Raw genomic sequence first — 26,981 nt, 5'->3', positions numbered from 1 at the left:
GAGCCCGCGGGGCCCCGTTAGAGCAGTCTGGCCAGAGGACCAGGGCGCAGACTTCAGCGGGGGCCGCTCAGGGGTCTCCCAGGCTGTGGCAGAGGGGGTGGGCGGCTAGGAATTCCCCTGGGGGGGGGGCTGACAGCTTGGGGAGGAGAGGCAGGGGCGCGCCTCGGGGAGGGGGCAGCTTTGTGGGGCGGCCCCGGCACCTGCGCACCCGAGGATGGGGAGGAAGAATGGCCCTCGTGGGGAGGGGGTGGACGTTGGTGTCCGTTACTGCTGCGGGACAGCGCGGGAAACCCGGGACAGAAAGCTTCCCTGGGCTGCGTGGCACCTCCCGCACCCCGGCCCCCGGGGTGGGCGATGAGCTCAGGGGCGGGGCCCTAGGGGGGTAGGGGAGAGAGAGCGGGGCTGGGCGAGGGGCCGGGCAGAGGGGGAGCCCCCCCCCCCCACTCCGATGCCCGACCCGCGGCCCGGGGGGCGGGGCCGAAACAGGCCGGAGCCGCGAGGGAGGGAATTGCGCCCCCTCCCCCCGCCAGCCCCGGGGGCCCCCCTCCCGGCCGCAGCCTCTACTTAAGGCGGCGGCGCCCGCTGCCGGTCCTCCCGGCCCGGCTCCTGCTCCCCGAGGAAAGATGGCCTCGGTCCTGAGCTGCCTGAGGAAGTTCAAGACTTTCCTCTTCCTCTTCTTGACGCCTTTTCTGCTGCTGCCCATCATGGTGCTCACCCAGTCCAAGGTGAGGGGGCAGGGCCCGGGACCATTCGGAGTGTCGGCCCCGGGGAGGCTGGCACTGCCCTCGGAGGACAGTCACGGGGAGGCTGGCATTGCCCTCGGAGGACAGGTCCCGGGAGGCTGGCACTGCCCTCGGAGGACAGGTCCCGGGAGACTGGCACTGCCCTCGGAGGACAGTCACGGGGAGGCTGGCACTGCCCTCGGAGGACAGGTCCTGGGAGGCTGGCACTGCCCTCGGAGGAAGCCTCCGTGCTGGGCTCGGGAGCGGGAGAAGGACCCAAGGCCAAGGGACTTGGAGCAGGGGTTGCTGGGGGGGCCACCTGCACCCAGAGGCTGCTTGGGGTGCCCTTCCTGAGTATTCAGTATTAATTGAGAGATAATGTCTTCCTGTCTGTCTCTGCCCCTTTCTGTCTCCGCTCTCCTCGTCTTCCCTTCTCCACTTTCTCTCCTTCTCCCCTTTTTCTCTTTCTCCTCTCCCCTGTGCCTCAGTTTCTCGGTTCCCCCCCCCCTCACCCTGGCTCACTCTTACCCTGGGTCAGCCGGGGGCTGCTTTGAGCCGCTGCGCCGGGTCCAGAGCCGCCGAACTTCTCCCCGGGAATGGACTCGGGAACAGGGGTGCCTCAGCTTTCCTGCGCCCCCTGGCCGGGGTCCCTGGGAAGGAGGGGAGAGGTCATGGCTCAGTGAAATAGAGCTGGAGGCTATGTTCTGCCCGATCTCCCTCCTGCTCCTGCCTCAGTGTCCCGGAGATGCCCTCCCTGACCCCCCCCCAACAGTGCACAGTGTAGCTTCCCATCCCTATTCCCTCAGCCATTCTTTGGCTTGGCACCAGTGGGGTCCAGGTGCTGCCCTGAATGGCTGGCATCCTGGGGAGCCCAGGGAGAGGCAAACAGGTGGAATTCTATGCTCCCCCCCCTCAGTGCCCCAGCTTGGCCCCAGAAGTGTCTCTGGTGACCATGGTCAGCTGGGACCAGCAGTCCAGCTTCTGGTCACTAGCTCACTGTTTCGAACTTAAGGAGGAGTGCCGTGAGTGCCTAGCCCCGCCAATGGCAGGCTTCCCACATGCGGAAAGAGACCTCCAGACAATTCTTATGACCAGGACCAGGTCCCCTGTTGGGGTGATTTGTGTGGTTAATGACAAGGGCCTGGCAGCCCAGGCTGCTCAACATTCAAGTCCACTCTGGTCTGTGCAGCCTTCCTAGAATGGCAGCACTGCCAGGGACCTTCAGGGAGAAGGGAGCAAGCTGGCACCATCAGAGGCAGAAAAAAGGGACAGACTCAGGTGAGCTGAACCCAGGAGAATGGGTTCTTGGCAGCCTTGATTTCTGTGTATCTATAGCAATGCTGTGTGAATTGTAATGAGTGAGGGGGTCCCTTGCCCCTTCTGGCCTCCTCAGCTAGATGCTCCCCCACTGCCCAGTGTTGGAGACTCCCCCCTCATACAACACCCTCCAGGGCCGATGCAGCCTCCCGGATGGGAGGCTTGCCCATCTGGGTCTCCTTGGCCTTCAGAATCTCCAGCCCCTACTTGAACTGCCCACTGAGTTTTCTTCAGAGCTTGGGCTTGTCCCTGTGTTCCCTTGCATTGTTTCTGTGTTGGGATGACTGTATTTCCATCTTCCTCCCCACTGGTGTCCCTGCTGCTGTCTGTGACTGCTGTGCCACTCCCATCTGTCTGGCTCAGAGTCTTGAAGCTTCCAGCTCAACATTCAGCCACAAGAATTCTGCTATAGCAAAGGCAGTTTGGGGTACAGCTGGAGTTTGTGGAGAGAGCCCCTGCCAGCAGCCCAGTTGGCTTTCTAGCCACATCCATAAGCTTTACAAAGCACCAATGTGCCAGCTGTTGGGACAGAAGTAAGATACCAACCAGCCTCTGCCCTCAGGGGACGTGGGGGAGAACATGACCTCACTGGGGAGAGGGCTCAGCTTGGTCTTTTGTTCCTGCAGGGAACTTCTTGAGGAGCAAAGTGCATCTGCCAGGGCAGGTTGGCATGTGCTTTCCCATTTTGTTGCCTTAGATGGCGACTGGGATTTGCCCCGAGTGACAGACCGAGTCTGCCAGATGCAAGCTTCCTGGATCTCTTCACCAGAGAGGTTAATCCAAGACCACTTGAAGAGGGGAGAGAGAATTAGCAACTAGGGTTCAGGAAAGGCTTGAATTCGATTGAGAGGGAGAGAGCCGGGGCCGGGCTTCCAGAATAGTCTTCCAGGAGGGAGAAGCTGAGGCGACATGGTCCCGACTGCGAGCAGAATGTTACTGAGCTAGAGGCAGGTTCCAAGGACAGAGAACAGGCAAGGGGAGCTCTGGAGCCGAGCGTTCTAGGGTCTAGGATGGCTGCCTTTGAGAGATATGGAGACTGGCGGATTCCAGACACCCAGAGGTGTGGGCAGCCGTGTGAACCCCCTCCCACATGTGTCTGTCATAGACAGCCCCAACTGCTGACCAGACTTGGCCTGGGCTCTGCACAGGCCTACTTCTCTTAAGGTACAGCAGTCCACTGCAGGAGGGGCTGCCCCAGCAGAGAGCGAGCTCCTCATCTTTCAAAAAATGAATGATTTCAAGATGATTCAAAAGTGAATGAGCACTTCCCAAGGATCTCAGAATAGGGAATGATTTTTAAACTCCTGTCCTCTTCTGGGACCCTAGTCCTCTGTGAATCTTGGAGGGTCTGGTCTGTCATGCCAACTGGGAGTGGCGTTTGTAGCCTTCTCTCTAGGAGCCACTGCATCAATCTTTCTGACTTCAGGGACCCGAGCAAGCAATCTAGGCTCAATAGTCTGCCTTTGCTCCCTCTTAGAGGAGAAGGTAGTGGTCACTCTGAAGCAGGAAAGATGTCTCAGCTGAGAGTCCCTGGGCAAGTCCCTTTTCAGCCTTGGGTCACCACCTCCCTCTTCCCTTGTGCAGGAGATCAGGGCTCGTGGCTGGAATGAAGAGGGCCACCAGAGTAGGGTTACTGAGCTCAGTGACCCATGCTTTTCCCCATTAGTCCTGGGAAGGGAATGGATGGCCCTAAATCTTGGCTTTCCCTCCTCTTTTTGGTTCCCACCCTCTTCATTATCTCTCAATTAATACTGAATACAGGTCTGGTTAAGGCCTGTCTGCCTAGTCTCTGTTTGTCCTCTTTAGTTCCTATCCATTGCTCTCTATTAGTAACATTTAGGGAATAGTAATTCTGTCATTGCTTCTCCTCCTTTTGAAGGGTCAAATGAGCATAGAATCCAGCCCCAAACACTGTTCGGATTCCAGGTGATTGAAATTTGTCATTAGAACAAGTTCATTTCAGAGTCCTGCGTGGCTGCCCAAGCTACGCATCCATTTTCTTCTGCCTGAGTGGTCTGTTGTTTACTCCATGAAAGTATGACGATCTTGTTCCTTGCACACCTCTTCTCCATGCATCCCTGTTCTGACTTGTGGATTTCCCCAAATGATGTCCTTTTAAAACCCAATGCTGCTCCCCTTCTCCTCTTTCCCTCCCCTCCCCAGCTCATATTTTGATCCCCTTCTCAAAGTCATTTCTGGTCACCAATCTTCATCCCATCAAATTTCCCCAGTCCTTTGGTGAGGGAGGAAGATGTGGTGACACCAGACTTGGATTTTATTGCTGGCTTCTTTCTTGGGTATAGGATTCTAGGTCAAAAAGGGGAACCTGAGAGGTCATGGAGTTCAATCTCCCCATTTTACTTAAGAGGAAACTGAGGTCTAGAGAGGTTTACTTATCCCAAATCACACAGGGAGTGAGAGTTCTAGGTTGTGTTTGGTCCCTGTGACTCCAGCCAGAGTCACTTGTGGGCCACTGTGTTGCCTCAGGACAGAAAGCACTGAAATTGGAAGCAGGGAGACCTGTGTTTGAGTCTTACCTCAGATATTGTGTGATCCTGGGCAAGTCATGCCTCTGTTTGCCTCAGTTTCCTCATTTATAAGATGTATTTACACCACCTTTCCAGGTTCTTGTGAGGCCCAAATGAGATATTTCTAAGAAATTCTGCAAACTGTAATTTGCTAGTGCTAAAAATCACAGCTATTATTGCTGTTATTGTCAGCTGTTTTTTCCTGTGATTTGCTGGCTCTCCCTTTGACCTTTTTCACCTTCTTGCCCCCTGAGCATCAAACTTGGGAGGGGTCTTTGCTTTCTCCCTTTCCCTCCCTCTCCATGGCTTAACTCTACAGAGGATGAGAGGAGAGAAAGGAAATCCAGGACCTTGAGGACTTGTCTGACTGAAGCACTCCCTATTGCCAATCTTGAGTCCTTCAGTAGCTGGAGAACCTGCTCATGTGGACCTGCAGCAGCTTCTCCCAGCTGAGGCTTTTCTTTGGGAGAGGCGGCTTGGCTGCCAGCCCAGCAGACTGCCTTGGGGGCAGCTGTGGGGGGGGGGCTGCCACTGACCCCCATGGTGCCTTGTATTGCAGAGTGCTGATTGTGCCTATGTTATCCTCCTCATGGCTGTATACTGGTGTACTGAGGTCATCCCCCTGGCCGTGACATCCCTTCTCCCTGCCTTGCTCTTCCCTTTGCTCAAAATCATGGACTCCAAGCAGGTAAGTCAATCAGAGGGCCCCCACCCAGTCCATGTATCCTGCTCCAATCTGTCTGCCACTCCACCTGGGGAGCTATTTTCCCCACTAGCCCCCAGGGGACCTCTGGAGGCTTCTTGCCAGGGTTTGGTTTTTGGAACTTGGGCATTTCTTGTCTTGGATACTCAGAAATGGGGACTCCCCATCCTCTAGATGAGCAAAATGAGGCTCTGAGTAGTAGAAATACTTGTCCAGGGTCAGGCTCTTAACACGTGGTGAATTCTAGGGCCCTTGTGGAGCCTTGCTGCTCTCCTGACTCCCAGATTTCCCCAAATGATGTCTTTTTAAAACCCACTGTTGCTCCCCTTTTCCTCTTTCCCTCCCTAGGTCAGATTTTGATCCCCTTCTCAAAGTCATTTCTGGTCACCAGTCTTCATCCCATCCCATCTCCCCTGTCTGTTGGTGAGGGGGGAAGACATGGCAACATCAGGACCTGGACTTTATTGTTGGCTTCTTTCTTGGGTGTAGGGTTCTAGGTCCAAAGGGGGAGCTGAGAGGTCATGGCCAGCGAGCTGGCAGACACAGACAGAAAGTCAGACCCACAGACAGATTCACAGAAAGACTAACAGATAGGAAGATAGATTCATAGGAAGACAGAAAGACTCAGATAGACACAGACTGACAGGTACATAGACATTCAGACAGATAAGCTCAGACAGGAAGATAGACTCAGACAGAGATAGACAGACAGACTGATAGACTCACAGAAGATTGTTTTTGCTCATCTTGTAGGTTTGTATCCAATACATGAAGGACACCACAATGCTCTTCCTGGGGGGTCTGATCGTGGCTGTGGCTGTAGAGCATTGGAATGTTCACAAGAGGATCGCCCTGCGCACCCTCCTCATGGTTGGCATCTCCCCTGGCTTGTATGTGTCCTGCTCTTCTCTTCCCTCTTGCTTGTAACTTAGCATAGACAGACTCAAGAGAGTCTGAGAAGAGACTTGATGTGGAGACAGTCCCACAGAGGGGTAGGGATGGTCCAGGGTCTCTCAAGGAGCAAAACTGGGGGCAATGAACCAGGTCTCTTCGACTAAGCCTGGTAACCAGGAGCCAGCGTCTGCCAAGTTGGCGGGGGGGTTAACACACTAGGCAAACCAGCAGGAGAGGTCAGTGGGAATAGGAGGAAGGTCAGACAGGAAGGGAGGGACCTTTCTTTGGGTTGCCCACCTGGCCCCATCTCTCCAGTGCCACCCTAAGAGGTCAAGTCCACCCTCACATGCCCCTGGTAGACAGGAAATTGACTTCTGCCCTGAATCCTCCCTGTAGCCTAATGCTGGGCTTCATGTGTATCACGGCCTTCCTGTCCATGTGGATCAGCAACACGGCCACCACAGCCATGATGGTGCCCATTGTCCAGGCTGTGCTAGAGCAGCTGAAGGTGATTGACAAGGACAACAAATGTTACCCATCCAGTGTAGAGCTCTTGGATAAGGACGAGCCCCTCCAAGGTGAGCCCTGGTGTGGAGAACAAGGATCACTCTGGCCTGTTTCCCGAATGGAACCCGAATGAAGCCACAGGAGGGCCGGGGAGGGTTGGGACACTCACTCTACCTTCTCTGACCTAATCCTTCCCTTTCTCTCTGAGAGGCAGAGGAGGACAGGCTTCCCCACAGGCTCTCTTCCTTTTTGGCCTGCTTCATCAAGGGGCAAATTCTGGGCAGAGTCAATCATTCCTTTGAATAAGCCATGTAGCTTCCATGGTGGGTCCCATTTTCCTGTAGACTTCCATCCACCAGCCAAAAGGGGCCTACACACCTCTTCTTTCCAAACCAACCTTCTCTCTTTGGATGACCTGTTTTCTGCCTTCCTGACCTCCCCCCCCCCAGATGCAGGTCTTTGCTCCCTGGGTGACTTGGATCAGAGATGTTTTGGCAGTGACTCCATTAAAGATGAATGTATGAATGCTTCTTTCCCATGTCTTTCCCATGTCTGAACCCCCATCAAGAGAAACCAACACATTTTGTGGGCCTTTCTGGGCACTCCTGCAGCCTTGGAGCCTTGGGAGGGTTTGGCAAGGCTGGTGCCCAAGGCAATTAATCTTATTTCCTTTACAGGGAAAAGTGTGGTCAAGACCAGGGAGATGTTAACCAAAGACAGAGATATCTGCAAGGCCATGACACTTTGTATAAGCTATGCAGCCAGCATTGGTGGCACAGGGACTCTGACTGGGACTGGACCCAATATTGTGCTATCAGGGCAGATGAACACGTAAGTCACATGTTTCCTGGGTTCTTTGGAACTCTCTACAAGTTCCAAGGCAAGGGGGAACCTGGGCACAAGGGGAAGGGTTGAGGAGGCACTGGCATAGGTAGATACCTTCCCTTCTCCTTTATTGAGGTTGGTGAAGCACTAGCAGTCCTGGAAAGGGCACATTGATTCAGACACATTTTCCTGATGTTTCCTGTCCAGATCATGCCAGATTGGTACCAGGATTTCTGACCTTTCAATGCCAAATCATTACTTTGCATCAAAATGGTGCTGGGCTGTTGATTGACTAATGGATTAGGGAAAACAGCTTGAGATAACTCTGAGGTGGCCAGTCTTTCATTTTTAAAAAAGTATTCAAAAATTTTTTATTCCCCCCACATTAACTGTTAAGATTTTTTGAAGTTTTGCAAAGTTCCTAATTCTAGCTTTTCCTCCCTCCCTTCCCCACAGGTGGTAAACAATCTGATATATGTTATACATGTGCAATTATATAAAACATTTCCATATTAGTTATTTTATACAAGAAGAAAGGAAGAAGAAAGGAAGGGAGAGAGGGAGCATGGGAAGGGAGGGAGGGAAGGAAACAAGGAGGGAAGGTGGGGAGAGAGACAGACAGAGAGAGAGAGACAGAGAGAGAGAAAGAGAGAGAGAGAGACACAGAGAGACAGAGAGAGAAAGAGAGAGAGAGAGAGAGAGAGAGAGAGAGAGAGAGAGAGAGAGAGAGAGAAGTGTGCTTCAGCAGATAGCAAAAATGTTTCATCATGAGTCATTTGAGATTGTTTTGGACCAATTGCCATAAATAACTAAGCCATTCACAGTTCTTCAGGGTACAATATTGCTGTTACTGTGTACAGTGTTTTCCTGTTCTGCTCAGTTCCCTCTGCATCCATTCATGGAAGTTCATGTGTTTTTTTTTTTAAATCATCAGACTCCCCATTTCATATAACACAATGATATTCCATCACAATCATACACCACAATTTGTTCAGCCATTCCCCAGGTGATGGACATCTCCTTGATTTTCAGGTCTTAGGCATCAGAAAAAGAGCTGCAATAAATATTTTTTGTGCATGTGAATCCTTTTTTACTTCTTCTAAAAAATCTCTTTGAGATACAGACCAACTGGATTTGCACAGTTTTATAACCCTTTAGGCATAGTTCCAAATTGTTCTCCAGAATTGTAGGACCAATTCACAACTCGATAAACAGGACATAAAGTGTCCCAATTTTCTCATATCCCCTCTAACATTTATTATTTTCTTTTTTGTTGTATTGTCTGATAGGTGTGAGCTGGTACCTCATTATTGTCTTAATTTGTATTTCTCTAATCAAAAGTAATTTAGAGAATTTTCTCATGACTACAGATAACTTTTATTTCTTCATCTGAAAACTGCCTGTTCATATGTTTTGACCATGTATCAATTGGGGAATGCCACATATTCTTATAAATTTGACTCAGTTGTCTATAAATTTGAGAAATAAGGCCTTTATCGGAGATAATTTACTGTAAAATTTCTCTCCAGTTTTCTGCTTTCCTTCTAATTTTGGTTAAATGCCTAAAAAGACAATATTTTATGAAGAACTAACACAGGCCAAGTGGTCTTGGGGGTGGGGAGGTCAGAAAATTCAATGTTGGGGTTTTTTTTTGTTGTTGTTGTTGTTTTAGTTTTTGCAAGGCAAGGGGGTTAAGTGACTTGCCCAAGGCCACACAGCTAGGTCATTATTAAGTGTCTGAGGCCAGATTTGAACTCAGGTACTCCTGACTCCAAGGCCAGTGCTTTATCCACTGTGCCACCTAGCCACCCCTAGAAAATGCAATGTAAGGACACTTGCAAGGTATCTCTTAAGAACTTTGGAATTGATTGTGCAACAAAGGAGACAGTGGTGCAGGACTGCTAAGCATGGCATGCCCTCATCAGAGAGGAGGCTCTGTCATCAAAGTAGTATTGAAAAAAGTTCACAGGAAATGTGAGATGTATAAGTTTAGGGAACTTGCTCCAGGTATTCACATGGACTATTTGTGCCTGATCTGTGGTAGAGCATTCCGAGTTCATATTGGTCTACTAAGTCACAGTGGGACACACTGTGTTTTATCTCTAACATAATTATGTAATTTTTTTTTAGGTTTTTGCAAGGCAAATGGGGGTAAGTAGCTTGCCTAAGGCCGCACAGCTAGGTAATTATTAAGTGTCTGAGACTGGATTTGAACCCAGGTACTCCTGACTTCAGGGCCAGTGCTCTATTCACTGTGCTACCTAGCCACCTCTATAATGATGTTATCTTGATGATCTTCAATAATGGACAAGAACCAGTTTGGGGTGCATTGGTTTTGTTTATGCCTATATTCTTCCCTTTTCTATAGAATGTGATCTTTTAAAACTATGGTGGGGGACTGGGAGTTGTCCTCCTCTTTAGCATGCAGGATAGGCAGGTGGGAAGATGATCCTGGAAGCAGAGGAGATGCACAGGACCCCAAGCTTTACTTGGCTTCTTGTTTCCCTGCTGAGGAGAGTAAACACTGAGCTGGACAGTACAGGACAAAAGTAATGACAAAGGTTGTTCTTGATGAGCCCAGATGACCTGCCCCCTAACCAATGGGCCAGAATGATCTCCCTGATGGACTTGATTAGACCATTTTTGGTGATCTTTGAAAGACAGGCAGAACAGGAACCAACCAATGATTTTCACAAAGGGGAAGTGAATGGAGTGGCCTATGACCACTAAGTTTGACCTGGATATCAAATGTAAGTCACAGTTAATGAATATGTCCCAATGGAAGCTGGGCTTTTATCAAGGCAGTCATCAATCAGAGGTCACATGCAAGTCTTGCCCTCATTTCTTTGGGTTTTAGTTTTTGATTAATGCTGGGGAAGGCTGAAATGCAAGCTTAATCTTGATTCCAGGAGAATTTGAGCAAGTCTTAGATTGGTTTTTGGATAAGATGGAGAGAGGTGGGATGCTGAAAGTATTGGATGACCAGATTCAAAGAGAAGTCTTGAACTCAGTTAGAAGCTGTAAGCATAACACTCAAGGGCTGCTGAATATGTGTATCAAAGATGCACAGAGTGGCAGAGATGGAATTCTCATTCAGATTTTCAGATAATAAAAAGCTCGAGGTGGATGGCAGCAGAAGCCAGACTTTGACAGACCACTTAGTAAAATCAACTCAAGATGATTATTTCTGATCCTGTGAGTTCATCAATGTGGGGAATTTCCAGTTTCCCCCTGATGTAACAAGTGGCCTGTAACATTTCATCTCGAAAAATTATTTAAAAGATAGACTCGTTCAATGTATTGATTGAGTGTTGGGATTTTTTCCTCTTAATTCTTCTTTTAAAAAGTACCTTTTACTAAATGGAATGACTCTTGGGGAGGGGGAAATAAAAGGGTCCTGGGGAAAACCTATGATGATGCAAAAAAAGGATAAAAACTTGTTTAGAATAATTTCCTAGAGCATCATGATGATGGGTAGCTAGGTGACTCCTTGGTGGATAAGAGTGCCGGTCCTAGAGTCAGGAAGATTGATTTTCCTGAGGACAGCCTCTGCCAAGTATCTCTCCCAAGAAAACCTTAAATGGGGAAAGACATGACTGAAATGATTCACTCAGTACAGAGCATTATGAAAAGGGTGACCTAGCCAAGGTGTGTCAAAGATGGGATAAATTCCAGGTGAATTAAGAAAGTTACTTTTGTTGTCAGCCTTTATTTTTTCCATTACCTGTCTGCCCCTCCCAGAGAGCCATCTTTTATAAGAAATTATTTTTCATAAAAAAAAAAATTCCAGCAAAATTAATACACTAAAAGAAAAATCTGATGACCTGAGTGGGAACCCTCCACGTTTGAATGCCGCACCACTAAAAATGAACAGTGGGGAGAGGTGCCTTCTCCTCTCTCCTCTTGGCAGCTGTACTTATTCTTAGGATCTATCTGCAGTTCTCTGTGGAACTTCTTTTGTTTTCATTGTATAGGTTGTTTTCTAGGCTTTGCTGACTTCATTCAATATCTGTTCATAGAGTTCTTTGCATGCTTCTTGTAGTCCTCACATTAGCCATTTCTTAAAAATATTTTGGTGTATCTGCAGACTTTCTTCTCCTCAGTGGCTTCTTTGAGCAGCAGAACTTCTAGGTCAAAGAGTATGGCTATTTTAATCACTTTGCATGAATACTACCTACATGTCCCTCTCTAAGTCATTTAACTTTGGTGGGCTTCAGTTTCCTCATCTGTAAAACAGAGATAATAGCACCTACTTGACAGAGCTGTTGGGGCAAACAACTGAATTAATATTTGCAAAAGGCCATTTGCATCTTTGCAAAGAAGAAGACAAGAAGAATTGGAATCTAAGGGGGAGTGACAACCCATCTTTGGGGGATGGTTGAACAAATATTAACATACCTTAGGAGAATAAGAGAGGGGTGGCTGGATGGTGCAGTGGATAGAGCACCGGCCCTGGAGTCAGGAGGACCTGAGTTCAAATATAATCTCAGACATTTAATAATTACCTAGCTGTGTGGCCTTGGGCAAGTCACTTAACCCCATTGCCTTGCAAAAACCTAGGGGAGAGAGAATAAGAGAGAGACCATTTCAGAAAAATCTAAGCACAATAATGCCATGACAACATTGTAAAGAAAAGCAACTGTGAAGGACAGAAGACCCAACCATGATTCTCAGGGACTGAAGGAAAAATGCCTATCACCTTCCTGGAAGAGAGGTAGTCCAGCAGGAGGCATGAATGTTGGGGACATTTCCACTGAATGGATTCATTCTGCTTGACTATTTTTTTTCACTCTCCTGGCTCTAATTGGGGAGAGAGAGAGAGAAGGCTTTAGCCATAGTTGTAGGAACAAATAGGGTCACTGATGCCTTTCAAAACAACCAGAGATGGGGTCAGAGGGAAGCCCAGACAAACAGGACAACTTGGAAAAATAATATATGGAACTTATGGTATACTTTCTGTCTTGAGTAAGTTCTATAGAAGGGAGATTCTCTGTCTTCCAGAGAATGCTCTTTTGGGCTCAGCTGTATGAATGGAAACTGTCTTTTTGAGATGGGAGATATTAAATTCAGAATTACAAACCAATCCCTACCTCCACCAAGAAAATCGCATGGGAGGGAGCTGGGGAAGGGCCGTCCACCCAACCCCCAGCCTCTCTGCTCTAAGCCTGAGCTGCCTCCTCCCCACTTCTTCTTCCTCCTCCTCCTCTTTTCCTCCTCCTTCTCCAGCTTGTTCCCTGAAAGCAAAGAAATTGTCAATTTTGCTTCCTGGTTCGGTTTTGCCTTCCCCTGCTCCATTCTGATGCTCTTCATTTCTTGGATCTGGCTCCAGTGGCTGTTCCTGGGTGCCAAGTAAGTAGGAGAGTTGCCCCATGGGGAGGGGAAGGCGAGGACACTGCCCAGAAACACCTGGGGTGAAGACGGGGGGGGGGGGCACATGGGGGAGGGCAGAGGGAGGAGGGCAGCAGCAGCTGCTGCCCTCCCTCCGGAGGCCTACAATAATCTGACATTTGGGATCTCAAGGCCATCTTGGGGCACTTCAGCTTCAGGACCTAGGACACTTTTCATGGGACAGAGTTCTCCTTTTTCCCAGGAGAAGGCGGTACTGACCTCTGTGAAGGAAGGGACTCTGAGGTCATCAGGAATAAGTCTTCCTCCATCCCTATGGGCATGTCCCCAGTCTGACCGATGACATCATGGTTTCCAAGTTTATATGGCAGCCAGGCAGCCCTTGAGAAAGGGGAAGCAACTCTGCTCCCTCCAGTCTGTCCTCAAGCAGCTTACTGTTGACCTAGGGTGAGGGAGGAGAGAGACCCGAGGGGGAAATGTGCCAAATGGCCCCTGTCTCGGTGGGGTGATGGGGCAGGCAAGATGCCTCCAGAAGACAGCCATGCTAGCCTGATTCCCTGCTCCCCAGTCTTGCTAGGGGGGAGGGTGACTGGCTCTGGAACTGAGCCTTGACTCAAGTTTTGGTTCCAAAGTTTTAAGAGAAACATGGGCATCGGTATGGAGAAGACGGAGAAGGAGAAGGCGGCCTACATGCTGATTAAAGAGGAGTATCAGAAGCTGGGCCCCCTCTCCTATGCCGAGCTCAGTGTGCTCATCAACTTCATCCTTCTGGTCCTTCTGTGGTTTCTTCGAGATCCTGGCTTTGTTCCTGGCTGGCAGTCGATTTACTGGATAGAGAATAAGAAAAAGTAAGGGGTTGGCTCTCTTTCCCAGGGTGTCCCCTAGTCCAGGGTCTCCTTTCCCCTTCAGTTGTTTCTATGAGGGAGTTCATCTTGTTTTGAGCAATCATCCTGCAAGGCTCAAAGCAGGGGAGAGAGAGGGAGGCAGGCATCTCTGGGTGTCTGGTTTCCCAGAAACCTCTGGGACTCAGAGATGACTCGGGGGGACCTGGGCAGCATACACCCAGCTCTCATGAGGAGGGAGAGTGAACGAGGTTGTTTCCCAAATCTCTCCTTCAGAAAGAGAACTCCTAATTTCCTAAGGAATGGGATTATGGGAGAAGACTCCTGAAGGCCATACCAAAATGTAGAGGAAGGGAGTGACTGGCACAGGGAAAGTCTGACCATTGGTCCAGAGGTGGTGTAATTCCATATGACTTCTCAAGGCAAAATAGTGGTCCCAGAAAAAGAGAAAATACTCAAAAAGTCTGGAAAAGATGGGCAGAACAAGATGTCAGAAAGTCTTGGATGCCTTGGTCAAAGGAGACTGATCTTGATTGTAGGCTGTAGGGAGTCACTGGGATTGGAGTGACATGACCAGCCCTATGCATAAGGAAGGAAGATTGTTTTAGCAATGGTGTGAATGGCAGCTTGGATCCAAGAAGACTGAAAGTCTAAGAAGTGGGTGAGTGGTAGAAAGGGCTGATGTGATGGGGACTGGGCCTAAAAGGAAAGAGAAGGTGAAGGAATGGGGTAAGGAAGATGTGAATGTGATCTCCACAGGAAGTGAGCAAAGAGAGGACTCACAGACAGCTTCAAGACCTCCCCCAGGTCTCCCACCTCCTGTCAGAGAACAATATCAATAGAGCTTACTTAGTGCCAGGCAACATGTTTCCCCCAAGGACCTGGACAGGTGAGCAGTGGGGCTACAGCAGACACCACAGAGTTAGTAGGAGAAGGAAATTAGAAGTAATGAGGTGCTGGGAGAGACCATCTGTGGACAGAGTACAGAAGAGCTATCAGGGATGCAACTATGGGAGTCCTCTACTAGAAACCAATGAGTTGATCAAGGGAGAAAGTGTGGAGAGGTGGAAAGATGGTTAAGGACAGAGCCATTGAAACCACCCAATGACAGGATTCAGAGAGAAGACAAGGAGCCAGGGAGGCAGAGAGAGAAGGAATTTTCTCTATCTCTGGTCCAAAGTCCCTAACTGATAGCATAAGCCTTGATTCCCATTTTTGGACACCATCTTTTGTTCACTTTCCAAATCTTTTTGTCTCTTCTGAAGCCCTCCCTGCTACAATGGCAAGAGTGATGAACTCACTCCTGAGTGTCTCACATCTTCAGGACCCTCTCATCCTCAGAAGTCCTTTCCACATTCATATTTCTTCTGGTTGGATGAATTTTGGGAAGATCATGTCTTGGGTGGATGTCCTGGAAAGACAAACAGGCAGCCTGTCTCTGCTGTTGGACAGCATGGAGAAATCACTAGGCTCTCTTTCTCTGGCCCCTTGTGGATGCTCAATCTGTTTGCAGCACCTGTGGGACTGCCAGCTCCCTCTCATTTAGAAGGAACTTTCCATTAAAAAGGTTAGCTCCAAGGGTTTCCATCTGCCAACTCCCTGACATATATATCAGGATCCTCCTTACCCTCTTCAGAGTCCTTCTGAGTTCTTATATTAAAGTTCTTCCATCACTGAAGAGACTTGAGTCCCTTTAGCTTAGAGATAGACCACCCTGTATTTTCCTTGTGGAGGCAAGAGCTTCAGTATTTTGGGGTTCTTACTAGTAATCCTTGTCCCAAGTCCTCTGTCAGAACAAGGAGATGGCATCATTCTGAGGTGTAAGCAAGTGTAAGTGGGATGAGATAAATCTGTTGGCAAAGGGTCAGCAAATGACCCCAAAACAAGGACGAGTCACAGAGGTAAGACTTGTGAACTTGAGACAGAAGAGGAAGTTGGGACTTCAACCTGAAGGGTGATTGATGATGGCAGTAAGTTTGGGGAGATGATGTTAACATCACACAGCATACATCTCAAGAGCAAGATCTCTGGTGGGGGGGAGAAAGACTGGGGAGGGTGCCTCTTTAACAAGGCATGGGCTTATTTCTTCTGGCCTGAAAATTTGGTGGGAATTTGGGGAGAATAGAATGCAATTTCCAGGGGAGATGTGAGCAAAGAGCACGGTATCTTGGGTAGCAGGAGGCTTCCATTCCAATGAAGGGAGCCCAGGGGAATTGTTGAGGACTGTGGGGAAGCAAGGTTCTACTGAGAACAATGTAAATGAGTGAACTGGGTATGAATGTCTAGGATCAGAAGTGTGATGTTGAGAAAAGGGTATAATCCTTTAGCTGGAGGGTTTGTAGGGTTGTACTCCAGGCCAGGGATGGCACCTAGGACTGGGCATCCAGACCAGTGAGAGGAAAAGGGATCCAGGTCTGCCAGGAAGGAGAGCCCCCAGTGGGCTGGTGTGGGTAGAGAAACTACTATTTCTGGGCCTTGCCAGAAGGGAAGGATTTGGCAAGTCAAGGAGGATGCCTATGACCTCAAGTCTTGCACTTGCCTGCTCCCTTCAGTGCCAGCCTCCATCGGGCAGTTTCTAGGTCCTCTTGGTCCACAGTCACCAACCCTCAGCTTGTATGTTCTTTAGGTATGTGTCAGATGGCACTGTGGCAGTCTTTGTTTCCCTCCTGATGTTCATCCTTCCTTCCCAGAAGTTGAAGTTCAATTTCCGAAGCCAGACTGAAGAAGGTGAAGTCCACAGATGGGGGGAGGAAAAACTGGCCTAAGATGAGGGGGCCTGGGTCATGGCCACTTGGGGGGATGTGGCAGAGGGGGCACCTCTTCCTACTCCATGTCTAACACAGTTATTGGGGCCATGGCTTCCACTGCCTTTTATTTCAGAGTGGAAAGCCCCATTCTACCCACCACCCCTGCTGACCTGGAAGGTGGCCCAGGAAAAAGTTCCCTGGGGCATCGTACTGCTCCTGGGGGGTGGCTTTGCCATAGCTAAAGGATGTGAGGTAACAGTGGGTCCTTCCTCTGGTTGCATGGGGAGGGCTCTGTTTGGGGCCTGGCACTAATAAGGGGGAACTTCACCGGGCAGTCTCACCCTCCTCCCCTGCCCTTCAAGTTGTCAATCAGCCACAGCTCATGTGAAGTGGGATGGGGAAAGGGTGGAAGATTCCTCTCTGCTTGGCTCCAGACCTTTTGACTTTAGCCTGGCAAGACCTGGGAGGAAGGATGTCAGAAAATTAGATCCACTGAGGCCACATACTTCATTTCCCGAATGAGCAGACTGGGGACAGAGAGAGATATGAATACCCCTCCACATGGGCTCCCTCTTGGCCTCTGTGCACCTTCTCACATGGAGAAAGGGACCTCTATGCCGAGGAGACCCAGAGGGTCAGATGGAGGAGAAGGCAAGGGGGGAAAATGACAGGGTTTTTAAGTCTACTCAGTGAGACTTCATTCTGGGCCTGCTGGCTCCCGGGGAATCTTTGAGGAGAAGGGCAGTTCTCCTGGCCCCTGGGGATTGGCTCCCTTGCACAAGAGTCCAGAGGCTTTAGTTCCAAGGGGCATCTAGCCCACCAAGGGGCTGGGATATTAGCTGATGGGGAGACAGAGGAAGGGACCTGAAGACAGACTTCAAGCCCAACTATGCTACTGTCCAGAGGGTGATCTTAGGAAAGGCATATCTCTAAGTATCAGTTTCCTCATCTAAAAAATGGACACCAAACATGTGTCAATCTAAACACCTGATGGAGAGGGAGCTGCCTCCATGGAAGGTGAGGGGCTGGACAGTGGAGGCCCTTTGTCTGGGCTGATATCCAGGGATGCCAAAGGACTCCTCTTCCAGATTTTCCAAGGCCTGTCCTCATGCATGCAGGTCTCAGGGCTGTCAGAGTGGATGGGGGAGCAGATGGAGCCCCTGAAGGCTTTACCCCCAACGATTCTGGTCATACTTCTCACATCTTTAATTGCTTCCTTCACTGAGTACACAAGCAACATTGCCACCGCGACCCTCTTCCTACCCATCTTTGCTTCCATGGTGAGTGTTAACAATGCCCTTTCTGTGGGGCTTAAGCACTCCCCTTTCCCCCAGTTTGCCCCTATCCCATGCCTTGCTCCCTCCTGCCACCCCCACCACATTCCTCTGTGCCTTTCAAGGCACTTCCAATGGGCTCAACATCTCATTCTCCAGCCTCCTAACTATGCTTCTCTACCCAGCAAGGGCCGCTGTAGTAGGAGCATACCTGGGACCCAACCTGTCCTTTAGGAGCTCAAGGTCTTGGGGAGTTAGATCAAGATAAGGAAAGGAGGCTGCATCCCAGTCCCAATGTCTCTTTGGAGACATTAGGATTTCTTGAAACAGTCTCCTTCCCCATTCTAAATTCTGACTAGAGTGCACCCATCATGTTCCTTGCATTCCACCCTAGCTTTAGAGCAGAAAGGAATCTGCTCTAAAGGGGACCCTTAAGTGTGGCCAGGACCTCTTCTGAGGGAGCCCAGTTCAGCCCTCAGCCCCCCAAGGACACACCATTCAATAGAGATCTAATCTTGAAGCCAAGATTACTGAGGCAGCTGCTTAAAGTCATAATCTGGGCCCCGTCACCCTTCCATGGAATCCAGTCTTTAACCATTCTTCACTCCCCTCTTCCCTCCTCCACCCCCTCATTCTTCTCTTATATGATTTTGTACTATTCATCAAGGTGACCCCAAAGGCACTGGTCCTGGGATTGTGAGGGGTCTTCTAGAGACAGAATCATAGGAGATGCTCTCCAAACAATGTGCTAAGAGGTGGTTACAATATGAGGTTTCTCCCTTTTGCCTTAAAGAGGAAGATGAAAATCCTCCAAAGAACAAAGTGGACTGCTCAGCTGAATGTTAGGAAAGCAACCTCATGGATGGTTGGGATGGGTTCTGACAACTGGCCCTGAATGCTTCTCTTGTGGTCACCAATGGCACCATGTCTCCCACAACAGAGGCCCTCTCTAGGGCACCCTGTTATCTGGCCCTGTTGTGGTTCCAGGCACTCTTGCAGTATGCTGGATGTCTTTAACCCACACTCTGGACTTTGGTCTTCTTAGGCTGAGTTCCAGTTTTCTGGGACAAAGTCTATCCCATCATAATCTGGGGAATCCAAGATCAGAGAAGAGGGTGGGTCAGGGTCCCTGGGCCCTGGACCTCTGATCTTTGTGGTATCATTCAGAAATCCAACCTTGACCATTCCCCATGAGAAAACAGCTCCTGAGAATGCCAGAGTAGGGTTTAGAGAGCTTCTTGGGGAATGGGCAGTAAATGCCAACTAGTTTTCAAAGGATAAAAGCACAGATTAAGTGCTAAAGGATGACTAGACCACCCCCAGTCTGTTTCCTCTGTCTCTGAAGAAGGGGTTTTCATTACTGACTCTCCCATTCCTTAGAGGAGAAGGAAGATCTTCTATCCCAAACAGCAAACTCACCACTGAGCCACACTTCTTCACTTGAAACACTTTGGGTTTTTTTTTTAAAGTTGTATACATACAATTATGTTTAATATATTTCCATATTAGTCATGTTGTGAAAGAAAAATTAGAGTTAAGAGGAGAAAATAGTACTTTGTGCCCATCTGGGAAAGTGACTGACATGATATCTTGGTGTTCTGTCCCCAACTGGTCTATTGATCCCCTCCCTACCCATCAATTGTTGGGTTATTGGACTGAATTTCAGAAATCAAACCCATGCTCTAGGTTGGGTAGACTTAGCCAAACCAAACCCGAATGATTCTCTAGGGCCATGAACATCTGTTTGTTTGTTTTTCCTAATTATTTATAATATCAATTTTTATTCCTCCAGTGCCAGAAGATTAGCATCAATCCCTTGTATGTCATGCTTCCCTGTACTTTGAGCACATCCTATGCCTTCATGCTACCTGTGGCCACACCACCCAATGCCATTGTGTTCTCCTATGGCCACCTCAAGGTTTCTGACATGGTAATCCAATTGTTCTGGTGAGATAAACTAAGGCATGGCTTTTGTGCATGGTGGTTATGAGTATGTCCACCCTCCTGGGATGTGTGAATAGCTCTGGATCTCTAATGTTCCTCTCCAAGGGAGACTAGGATTCTAGCCTGAAGAGGAGTTGGGAGAAGGGACCACAAAGTCAGTTAGACTGGAAATATAGCTTATCTGTTTCCTTAGAGATTACTGGTGTAGGAGAAATTATTCTTAAATCCAGACTTCTTCCCTGGTTCCTGTCCCTTAAAGAAGTATAGCTTAAGTTCAAATCTGGTCTCAGACACTTAATAATGACCTAGCTGTGTGGTTTTGGGCAAGCCACTTTAGCCCCAATGCCTGGCAAAAACCTAAAAACAAAACAAAAAAAAATAAAAAAAGAACTATAGCTTAAATCCAAAGGTTTGATTCTCTTTTCACTAAATGATGATGATGATTACCATCATGAAGAGTGAACACTGGATAAACTCATTTGTCTAAGCAGATTGAAGATAGAAATCAGAGAAATGAGACAGATGGCATTTATCAAATAATACACAAAGAGAGGATGAGCTTTACCTACTGGGAGGGAGATATATCGGTAAGAGTGAAAATGATAGGAGAAGAAAGAGAGGAAGGAGAATAAGGGGGGACAGAGAGAGAGAAGCAAAAGAGAGGAAAGGCAGAGAGGGAAGGGAGAAAAAAGGATAGAGAAAGAAAAGAGGAGAAAGAGGAGAGAGAAAGAGAGACCAATTTCACCGAAGGTAATGGAGATTCCTTAAGGACTCTAAAGAGAGAAACTAGAGAGCAGTGAGGGACATGTTGGGAGTGGGAGGGGCTGCTTTACCAGACTTGTTCTTTTTCTTCCTGGATTCCTCTCCAAAGGAAGTCTAGAACCATGTCTTCTCTAAAGCAAGAAGGAAGGTTTTTCAGCTTCCAACTCTGCCCCATATATAAGCATCTAACATCAAGTCCTCATCCTCTACCAATAAGGAAAATCTTGTGCAAATGTTTCAGGTTTGCTGTCCCGGTCAGGAAGAAGTTGCCTGACAGATTCATAAAACTGAGGAGTAAATGTCATTGTCATTTTCTGAATTTTTAGAACGTACTTTCTCTAGATGGACTCAAGGTTCATCCTTTAGACTGATGCGTTACAGCCAAAAGTTGGCTTGCAGAATTTCGACTCTGTAAAGAAATGAAAGGGAAAACATTTAAGAGGTGAGAGGGTGACCCCACAGGAAGCTCCTCCATGAGCTGGAGGAGAGATGGAAATGGGAGGAACAGCCTAAATAAACAGCAGTGTCAGAAAATCTAAGACTTTCAGACTAAGACTTTGAAATGTACTCATCAAATCAAGGAGTAAATATTGTCATACTGTGTACAGTCAGACTATCAATATGTTAGAATAACAATAAAAAAGGGAACAACAGCAAGAAATAGGGTGAGAAATGAAAATGAAAGCAATTCCAACCTGACATGCTTAACTAGGTCATTGATGCTAAAAAATGGGAAGAACAATGACAGAGATTATTACAATTCCTTAAGGACATTTATGGCCATTATGGGTAGTGCAGTAGACAGTATCTGCCTGGAATCAGGAAGACTTATCTAACTTTAGTTCAAATCCAGTCACAGAGAGTTAATAGCTGCCTGACTCTGGGCAAGTCACCCTTTTGCCTCGGTTTCTTCATCTGTAAGATGAGCTGGAGAAGGAAATGGCTACAATATCTTTGCCAAGAAAACCCCAAATGGGGTCCCAGAGGGTCAGACAGGACTGAACAAGAAGAAGGAATTTAAGCAAGGCAAATCAACCCCCAATGACCCAAAGAGCTTAAATTCTGCCTCCTCTTTGCCAAGTGGAAAGAGTTGGCAGCTGAGGCTCTCAACTGAGATCAGCAGAGAAGCATGATGGTGGAGGTCATCCTCAGGACATCCACAGAGGCAAAACTGGATGAGGAAAATATGAAAAATGGGAAATGGCTTTTCTACCAGACTTTTTGCCATCCAGAGTAGTGATACAATCACAATGGGACTCTCCACCTCATAAGAGCAAAAACAAAAGGTAAAGGCCATGAAGACAAAAAACAGGACTAGACCCAAGTTGCCACAGATTGATGATCTAGACAGCTGAAAGGAGGGAAGAGAACAAATGCCTGCAAAAAAGCCCCAAACCCCATGATTTCCTGACTCTCTCTCCTCATCCAAAGAACTGACATGAGTACTTGCTGAAGGCAAGAGAAGGAAAAGGGCAGTTCTGGAATCTTGTCAGTCACAGAATGAAATGGAAGCTCTAGACGATGCAGGGTCCACTGTGCTGTTTGTGGACTGACCATAAAAAGTATTTAACTTGGTAGAGTAAAAGGGAGCCTTCAAGGTTCCCCTCCAACAAAGTATGTATCTCCCAGACATGTTCAAACTTCACCTCTCAAGATTCCTTGAAAGACATGATCCCAGGGACAACCTTATTTCACAGCCCCTCTTGATAGCAAGGAAGTCATAAAACAAAGTGATAGACAATTGCCAAAGGGAATGGCCCATTCATGGAGAATGTTCAGCCCAAAACTAAAATAACAAGGGGGGGGGTGATTCCTGCTTCTCAGAACAGAAGTTTCATAACAGACAGCGGGAGCTGATAATGCCTGTTGATTTAGTGTGTATGATCCTCCAACTATTTCCATTTGCATCGTCTCAGAGCATCACTTGGCTTCTGAAATTAGATCTATGATCACCCAGGAGATTTAGACCAAACAAGCCACACAAAACATGACAAGTAAATCAAAAAAGTGGACAGATAGGCCTTACAGGGCCACAATCAACAGATGTACTTGGGTTAGCCAATGGCAGACACCAGGGTCTAGAATGGTATCACTAAACTTCTTTTGAGGTTCCTTTATCTTTGTGATTCTATATGGATGAAGGAAAAAGGATTTATGAAACACACTCACTATGCACCAAACACTGTTCTGAGTGTTGGGTATAAGTGTATATTAAAAACAACAGTCCCTGTTTACGTTCTAATGCAAGAATAGTGCCTGAGGGTAATGATGGTTCCTGGTTCCTGAAAATTATTTTTGTTTGTCCTTTGTTCTCAAAGAGGACCATGACATCAGGAAGGTGATGCCATGACTCATAAATGAATTGGATTTAAATGAGGGAAACTGTGCAAGGTCACTAGTCTCATTCTTTCCTCCAGAGTCATCTGGATCCAGCAGCCAGATATGGATCAGGATAACTGGAGATGACCCTGTATACAGTGGGACCTTGGTCTTTTTAAGCTAAAGTCTTTCTCAGACCTCACTTTGGGGCAATACCCATTTAATGAGTAAGGCTAAGTAAGAAATGAGGCCAAAAATGATCTCTTTTACCTGGTCAAAATCAGCAACAAAATCATTCTGAAAGACAGAGACCCTTAGGATTTTTGACCAAATCAGAAATAACTACTATTTACACTCACTCTGAGTCATCAGGGCTCAAAATTCCTTTGCACTTAAGCTGCCACCCATTGTTGGCCAGGAGTCACAGTGATTAGGTCTAAGGCATACTCCTTAAAGAAATCTAACCCCCGAACCTCAAGATATCTGGTGGGGTTTCAGTAATCCAAATTACAAGAATGGTGAAGGAGGAGGTAGCATGTGGAAGAAGGTTGACTCACCTCATCCAAGCACAATATCATGCCATGGCTTGTCGAGGTTTTTTGATTCTACCCACAAGGGGTCAAATGACCAAAGAACTGAGTGGAGTAGGGCTTCCAGGAAGCAATTCTGCAGTAGGTTTGAATAACAATGTGCTAGCCACTGATTTTTTTTCTGTGATTTGGTCAGCTCCCAGGTTCTTGCTCTAAAATGACAGATTTTCTCTGCTGCCTCATGGTGTGGGACCTACCTGGGGGCAGTTCAAAGAGAAGCAGGAGCTGAGGTGGGGTCTGGCTTTGCTTTTGTTGCCTCTCCCCATCCCCAGCCACTGTCCAGGTTCTGACTCGGTTCTCTTTGTTCCAGGTGAAAGCAGGCCTCATAATGAACGTGATCGGCTTGATCTGTGTCTCTTTAGCCATCAACACCTGGGGACGTCTCTTGTTTGACCTGGACCAATTTCCAAGCTGGGCAAACATCACCCAAACTGACACCAGTGACTAAGGGTTCAGCTGGCCAGCTACGGGGTGTGGGAGGGGTAAGGAGGCAGGGGGGAGGGGATGGGAAGAAGGGGAGAATGGCAGAAGTTCCAGTGGTCAGTGTCCCCAGCTTGCAGATGTGCTTCCCTCACAACAGCCTGTGTCTGCATCCAGAACTAAGAAAGTACTTGCTCCAACAGGGTGAAGATGAATAGAGATTATGTGTCTGAGCAAGCTCCCCAGGGCTTGAACAGAAATTATCCCCATGAGACAGGAGCCCAGCTACTCTTCCCAGGATCCTATCTTGAATGGCCTCTCTTCCTTTCTTGGTGGTTGGTGGAACATCCCTTGGGCCCAAATGACCAGCTTCCCCTGCTGCAGAGCCCACTGACCAGGGCAACTTCTGCACTCTAGTACCTGTGTTTGTGCAGACCCAGACTGTCTTGAGGCCTGGACCCCTTCCCTTTTGAGCCCTGATCCTCCCTGTGCATGTATCCCTTAGGTTACTGAGGGAGCAGGGAGCAGGGACTCCTACCATATGGGAGCCACCAAGAGTCTCCTTTCATTGACTCTGATGGCTCCACTAGAAGGAAGGTCCAGGAAATCTTCCCCATTTTCTGATGTGAGAGAATAGACTCTTTCCAAACTACATAAACCATTTCCCTTCCCAGGCTCTGTCTGTCTGGAGGGAGCCCAGGAGCTGCAGCCTCAAACAGCAGACCTGGAGCCCTCTTTGGTCAAGGACAGAGCAGAGGAGGTCTCCTTCCTTCCTCCACTCCTGTCCTAAAGCTCCAGTTAGATGTCAGCCCTCCGAAATGATGCAGATAGAAGAACCTCTTCAACCTGGCTAGGCTCCTCTGGCAAGTATGGAGGTCTCCTCTGACCTGAGACAAGCAGGACTCCTCAGGGATTGCCTCCTCAGCCCTTGGTTCTGGCCCAGGGCCTTCTTAGCCCCTGGATCTGATTCTGGCTGGGGATTGCAGGCAGAGGAAATGATCAAGGCTGATTTCTGGGGATGGACTAAAAAGATCCCTTGGGTGGAGTGAAGGTCCCTGGTCATCTCTTCAGCCTCCAGCAGATGACTGGTCTGGAGCCTGACTCCAGAGTGCACCTGGCCCAAGAGGATCAAGGCTTGCTCCCATGAGAAACCAATTTCCTGTTTCCTACCCAGTGTCCATGGCTGGCAAGCCTCTCTAGATGTGCTGGAGAACAAACCAAAATGCCTCCCCCTGTCCGGGCTTGTTGTAGAAGGCCAGAGAATAAAGTCAGCAAGCTGAAGAGATGGTGCTGCCTGTTCTGTGTATCATGGCTGCCCAACACGGGCTCACTTGCTTATCCTGGCTCCCCTGGGAGGGAACTGCCCCAGAACCTAGGCAGAGTAGTTTCAAGGAGAAGATCTAGACGGGGTTCAGGAAAGCTGGTCTGCCTCTCCTCCTCCTCACTGAGGTTCCTCGCCGCCTGTCCAGTACATGGTCCAAGGGCAGTTGTCCTGGATGCCTCTCCCAGTCTTCTAGCAACCTTTCCCCTTATCTTCATGCTTGGGAGCAGTCAGTGTGGAAGAGAGGAAAGGATTTTCACTGTCCCCCAAAGATCCTGGGCCTAGAGAAAATGGGAAGCCATTGGAGTTTACTGCCTAAGGGTGTAGGTTGGACTGTTGACTGGATGGAGGCTGGATTGGAGTGAGTGGGAAGAGGCAAACTTCTTATGCCTATACCCAGTGTCTATTATGCCAAGCTCTCTGCTAGACCTTGGCGGTATAAAGGCAGAAGTCCCCTCTGCCCTAAGACAGGTCACAGTATGATTGGAGAGCCATGAAAACACTTGGGGATGAACAGGATAAGACAGGATAATTGGAGACAAGCTCAGATGATGCCTAGGGAAGGCTTATTGCAGAAATTGAATTTTACTGAGATTTGAGGGCAACCAGGAGGAGAGGCTGGGGATGGCCAGGGAGAATGGTCAAAGCAGAGATCGGAAAGCTTGAGATCCCTGAAGTTTTGGAGGGAACGTAGAAGGCTTCCATCATTGAAGACTGGAAAAATAATCCAGGGCGTCCCAGGGTTTTCTATTCTGCAGGCAATGTGTGTTGAATGTGGAGGAATTGTGGTGGGGGCTGTCCTTTGGCAGCTGAGAGGACCAAGGATGGCAGGGAGGCAAAGATGAAGCAGGGGGTCCAATGAAGCAGTTTAGGGGACACAGTGGATGGGAGAGGGAGGAAGCTGAAAGGACTTAACTGGTAGGAAGAGCTAAAAACCATCTCCTGCTTGGCAGCTGGGCTTCCTGGGAGCCTGAGAATGATGCCCTGAGCCTTGGAAGAAGGAAGAAAGAGAACTGAGCTCCAAATAGGGTGGAGCAATAGACCTGCATTAGCTACAAGAGGACAGAGGCTCACAGCCCCTCAGTGGGGCCAGCCCCGTCTCCTGCCCTGGAGATCTTCCCTGTCCTCTTCTGCAGAGATCACCCCTAATGGATATGGAGAGTGACTGGCCCCCAAAGGCAGAGGCTCAGATGGCATTGAGGTCCCACCCAAGGGGTGGGAAAGGACAGTGTCCCAACCTTGTCAGCCACCCCTTTGGTCAATCTCACATCTGACTGCTTAGTCTCCTCTCCCCACCCCCACCCCCACTTCTAGCAAACTGTCACTGGTTCTACCAATCCATAGTGATCTCTTTGATTAGGGGAAGCTGTCATTGTCTCTTTCCCATTCAGAGCTGGAAACATTGGATCTTGGATCTCCAGACTTCAGACCCCTGGAGGCAAGGTGCAAGGCACTCTGGGGTTTCAAGTTTCCCAGCCCCCACCGGTGTGCTTCTCTGTCACAGGCAACTAGTTTACACAAATAGCTCACAGAAAAGATATTTACTGAAGTGGTGTAACCTGAAGAGTAGTTACCAAACATTCCCACTTTGCCACAAATACACACCTCAGTAGGGAGAGGGGACACACACCCTGTGGTGAAGAATATATTCAGGGACGAGGTAGTCAGCAAACAAGGCACTGGGCTAAGCCACAAGTTCCCTACCTTCAAAAAGCCTATTTTGGTGGGGATGAAATGTCAATCACACACTCTCAAGACATCTACAAAATGGGGGAAGGCTACCTTAGGGGGAAGACTGGGGGATAAGGATGTCCCCCACCCCCAGAAGGCAGTGTGGGTGCTGATTCTTGAAGAACCCAGGAGGAGAGGTGAGAGAGCAGCCCATTTCAGATGGAGTGGACAGCATGAAAATGAACCATC

The 26,981-nt window shown here is 48.6% G+C and overlaps 1 protein-coding gene across 2 annotated transcripts; it reads left to right on the top strand.

Annotated features, from left to right (window-relative positions):
• The first annotated feature begins 378 nt into the window (after positions 1–378).
• Positions 379–25,021, top strand: SLC13A5 (solute carrier family 13 member 5). 2 transcript variants are annotated; one of them, XM_074190509.1, is made up of 13 exons: positions 379–725; positions 5,127–5,255; positions 6,024–6,160; positions 6,612–6,742; positions 7,349–7,502; positions 12,723–12,845; positions 13,475–13,690; positions 16,311–16,411; positions 16,565–16,683; positions 17,550–17,711; positions 19,498–19,635; positions 23,631–23,802; positions 24,415–25,021. In XM_074190509.1, exons 1-12 carry the CDS (start codon positions 624–626, stop codon positions 23,766–23,768), a joined length of 1,650 nt encoding a protein of 549 aa, XP_074046610.1. In that variant the 5' UTR covers positions 379–623; the 3' UTR covers positions 23,769–23,802; positions 24,415–25,021. The 2 variants fall into 2 exon arrangements, with proteins under 2 accessions (XP_074046610.1, XP_074046609.1); XM_074190508.1 differs by having other exon boundaries at positions 6,561–6,742.
• Positions 25,022–26,981: the final 1,960 nt, after the last annotated feature.

This window comes from Macrotis lagotis, chromosome 6, assembly GCF_037893015.1.
Source record: "Macrotis lagotis isolate mMagLag1 chromosome 6, bilby.v1.9.chrom.fasta, whole genome shotgun sequence".
Taxonomy (NCBI): domain Eukaryota; kingdom Metazoa; phylum Chordata; class Mammalia; order Peramelemorphia; family Peramelidae; genus Macrotis; species Macrotis lagotis.
Note: the sequence above shows the minus strand (reverse complement) of the source record. Positions and strands in the feature narration are given on the sequence as shown.

What these genes read in the sequence shown, in the direction of transcription:
- SLC13A5 (XM_074190508.1), top strand. Translation starts at nt 624, where the DNA reads ATGGCCTCGGTCCTGAGCTGCCTGAGGAAGTTCAAGACTTTCCTCTTC. An exon ending in TGGCTGTTCCTGGGTGCCAA is followed by an intron (nt 12,846 to 13,474) that starts GTAAGTAGGAGA and finishes TTGGTTCCAAAG; the next exon opens with TTTTAAGAGAAACATGGGCA. An exon ending in ACCTCAAGGTTTCTGACATG is followed by an intron (nt 19,636 to 23,630) that starts GTAATCCAATTG and finishes TCTTTGTTCCAG; the next exon opens with GTGAAAGCAGGCCTCATAAT.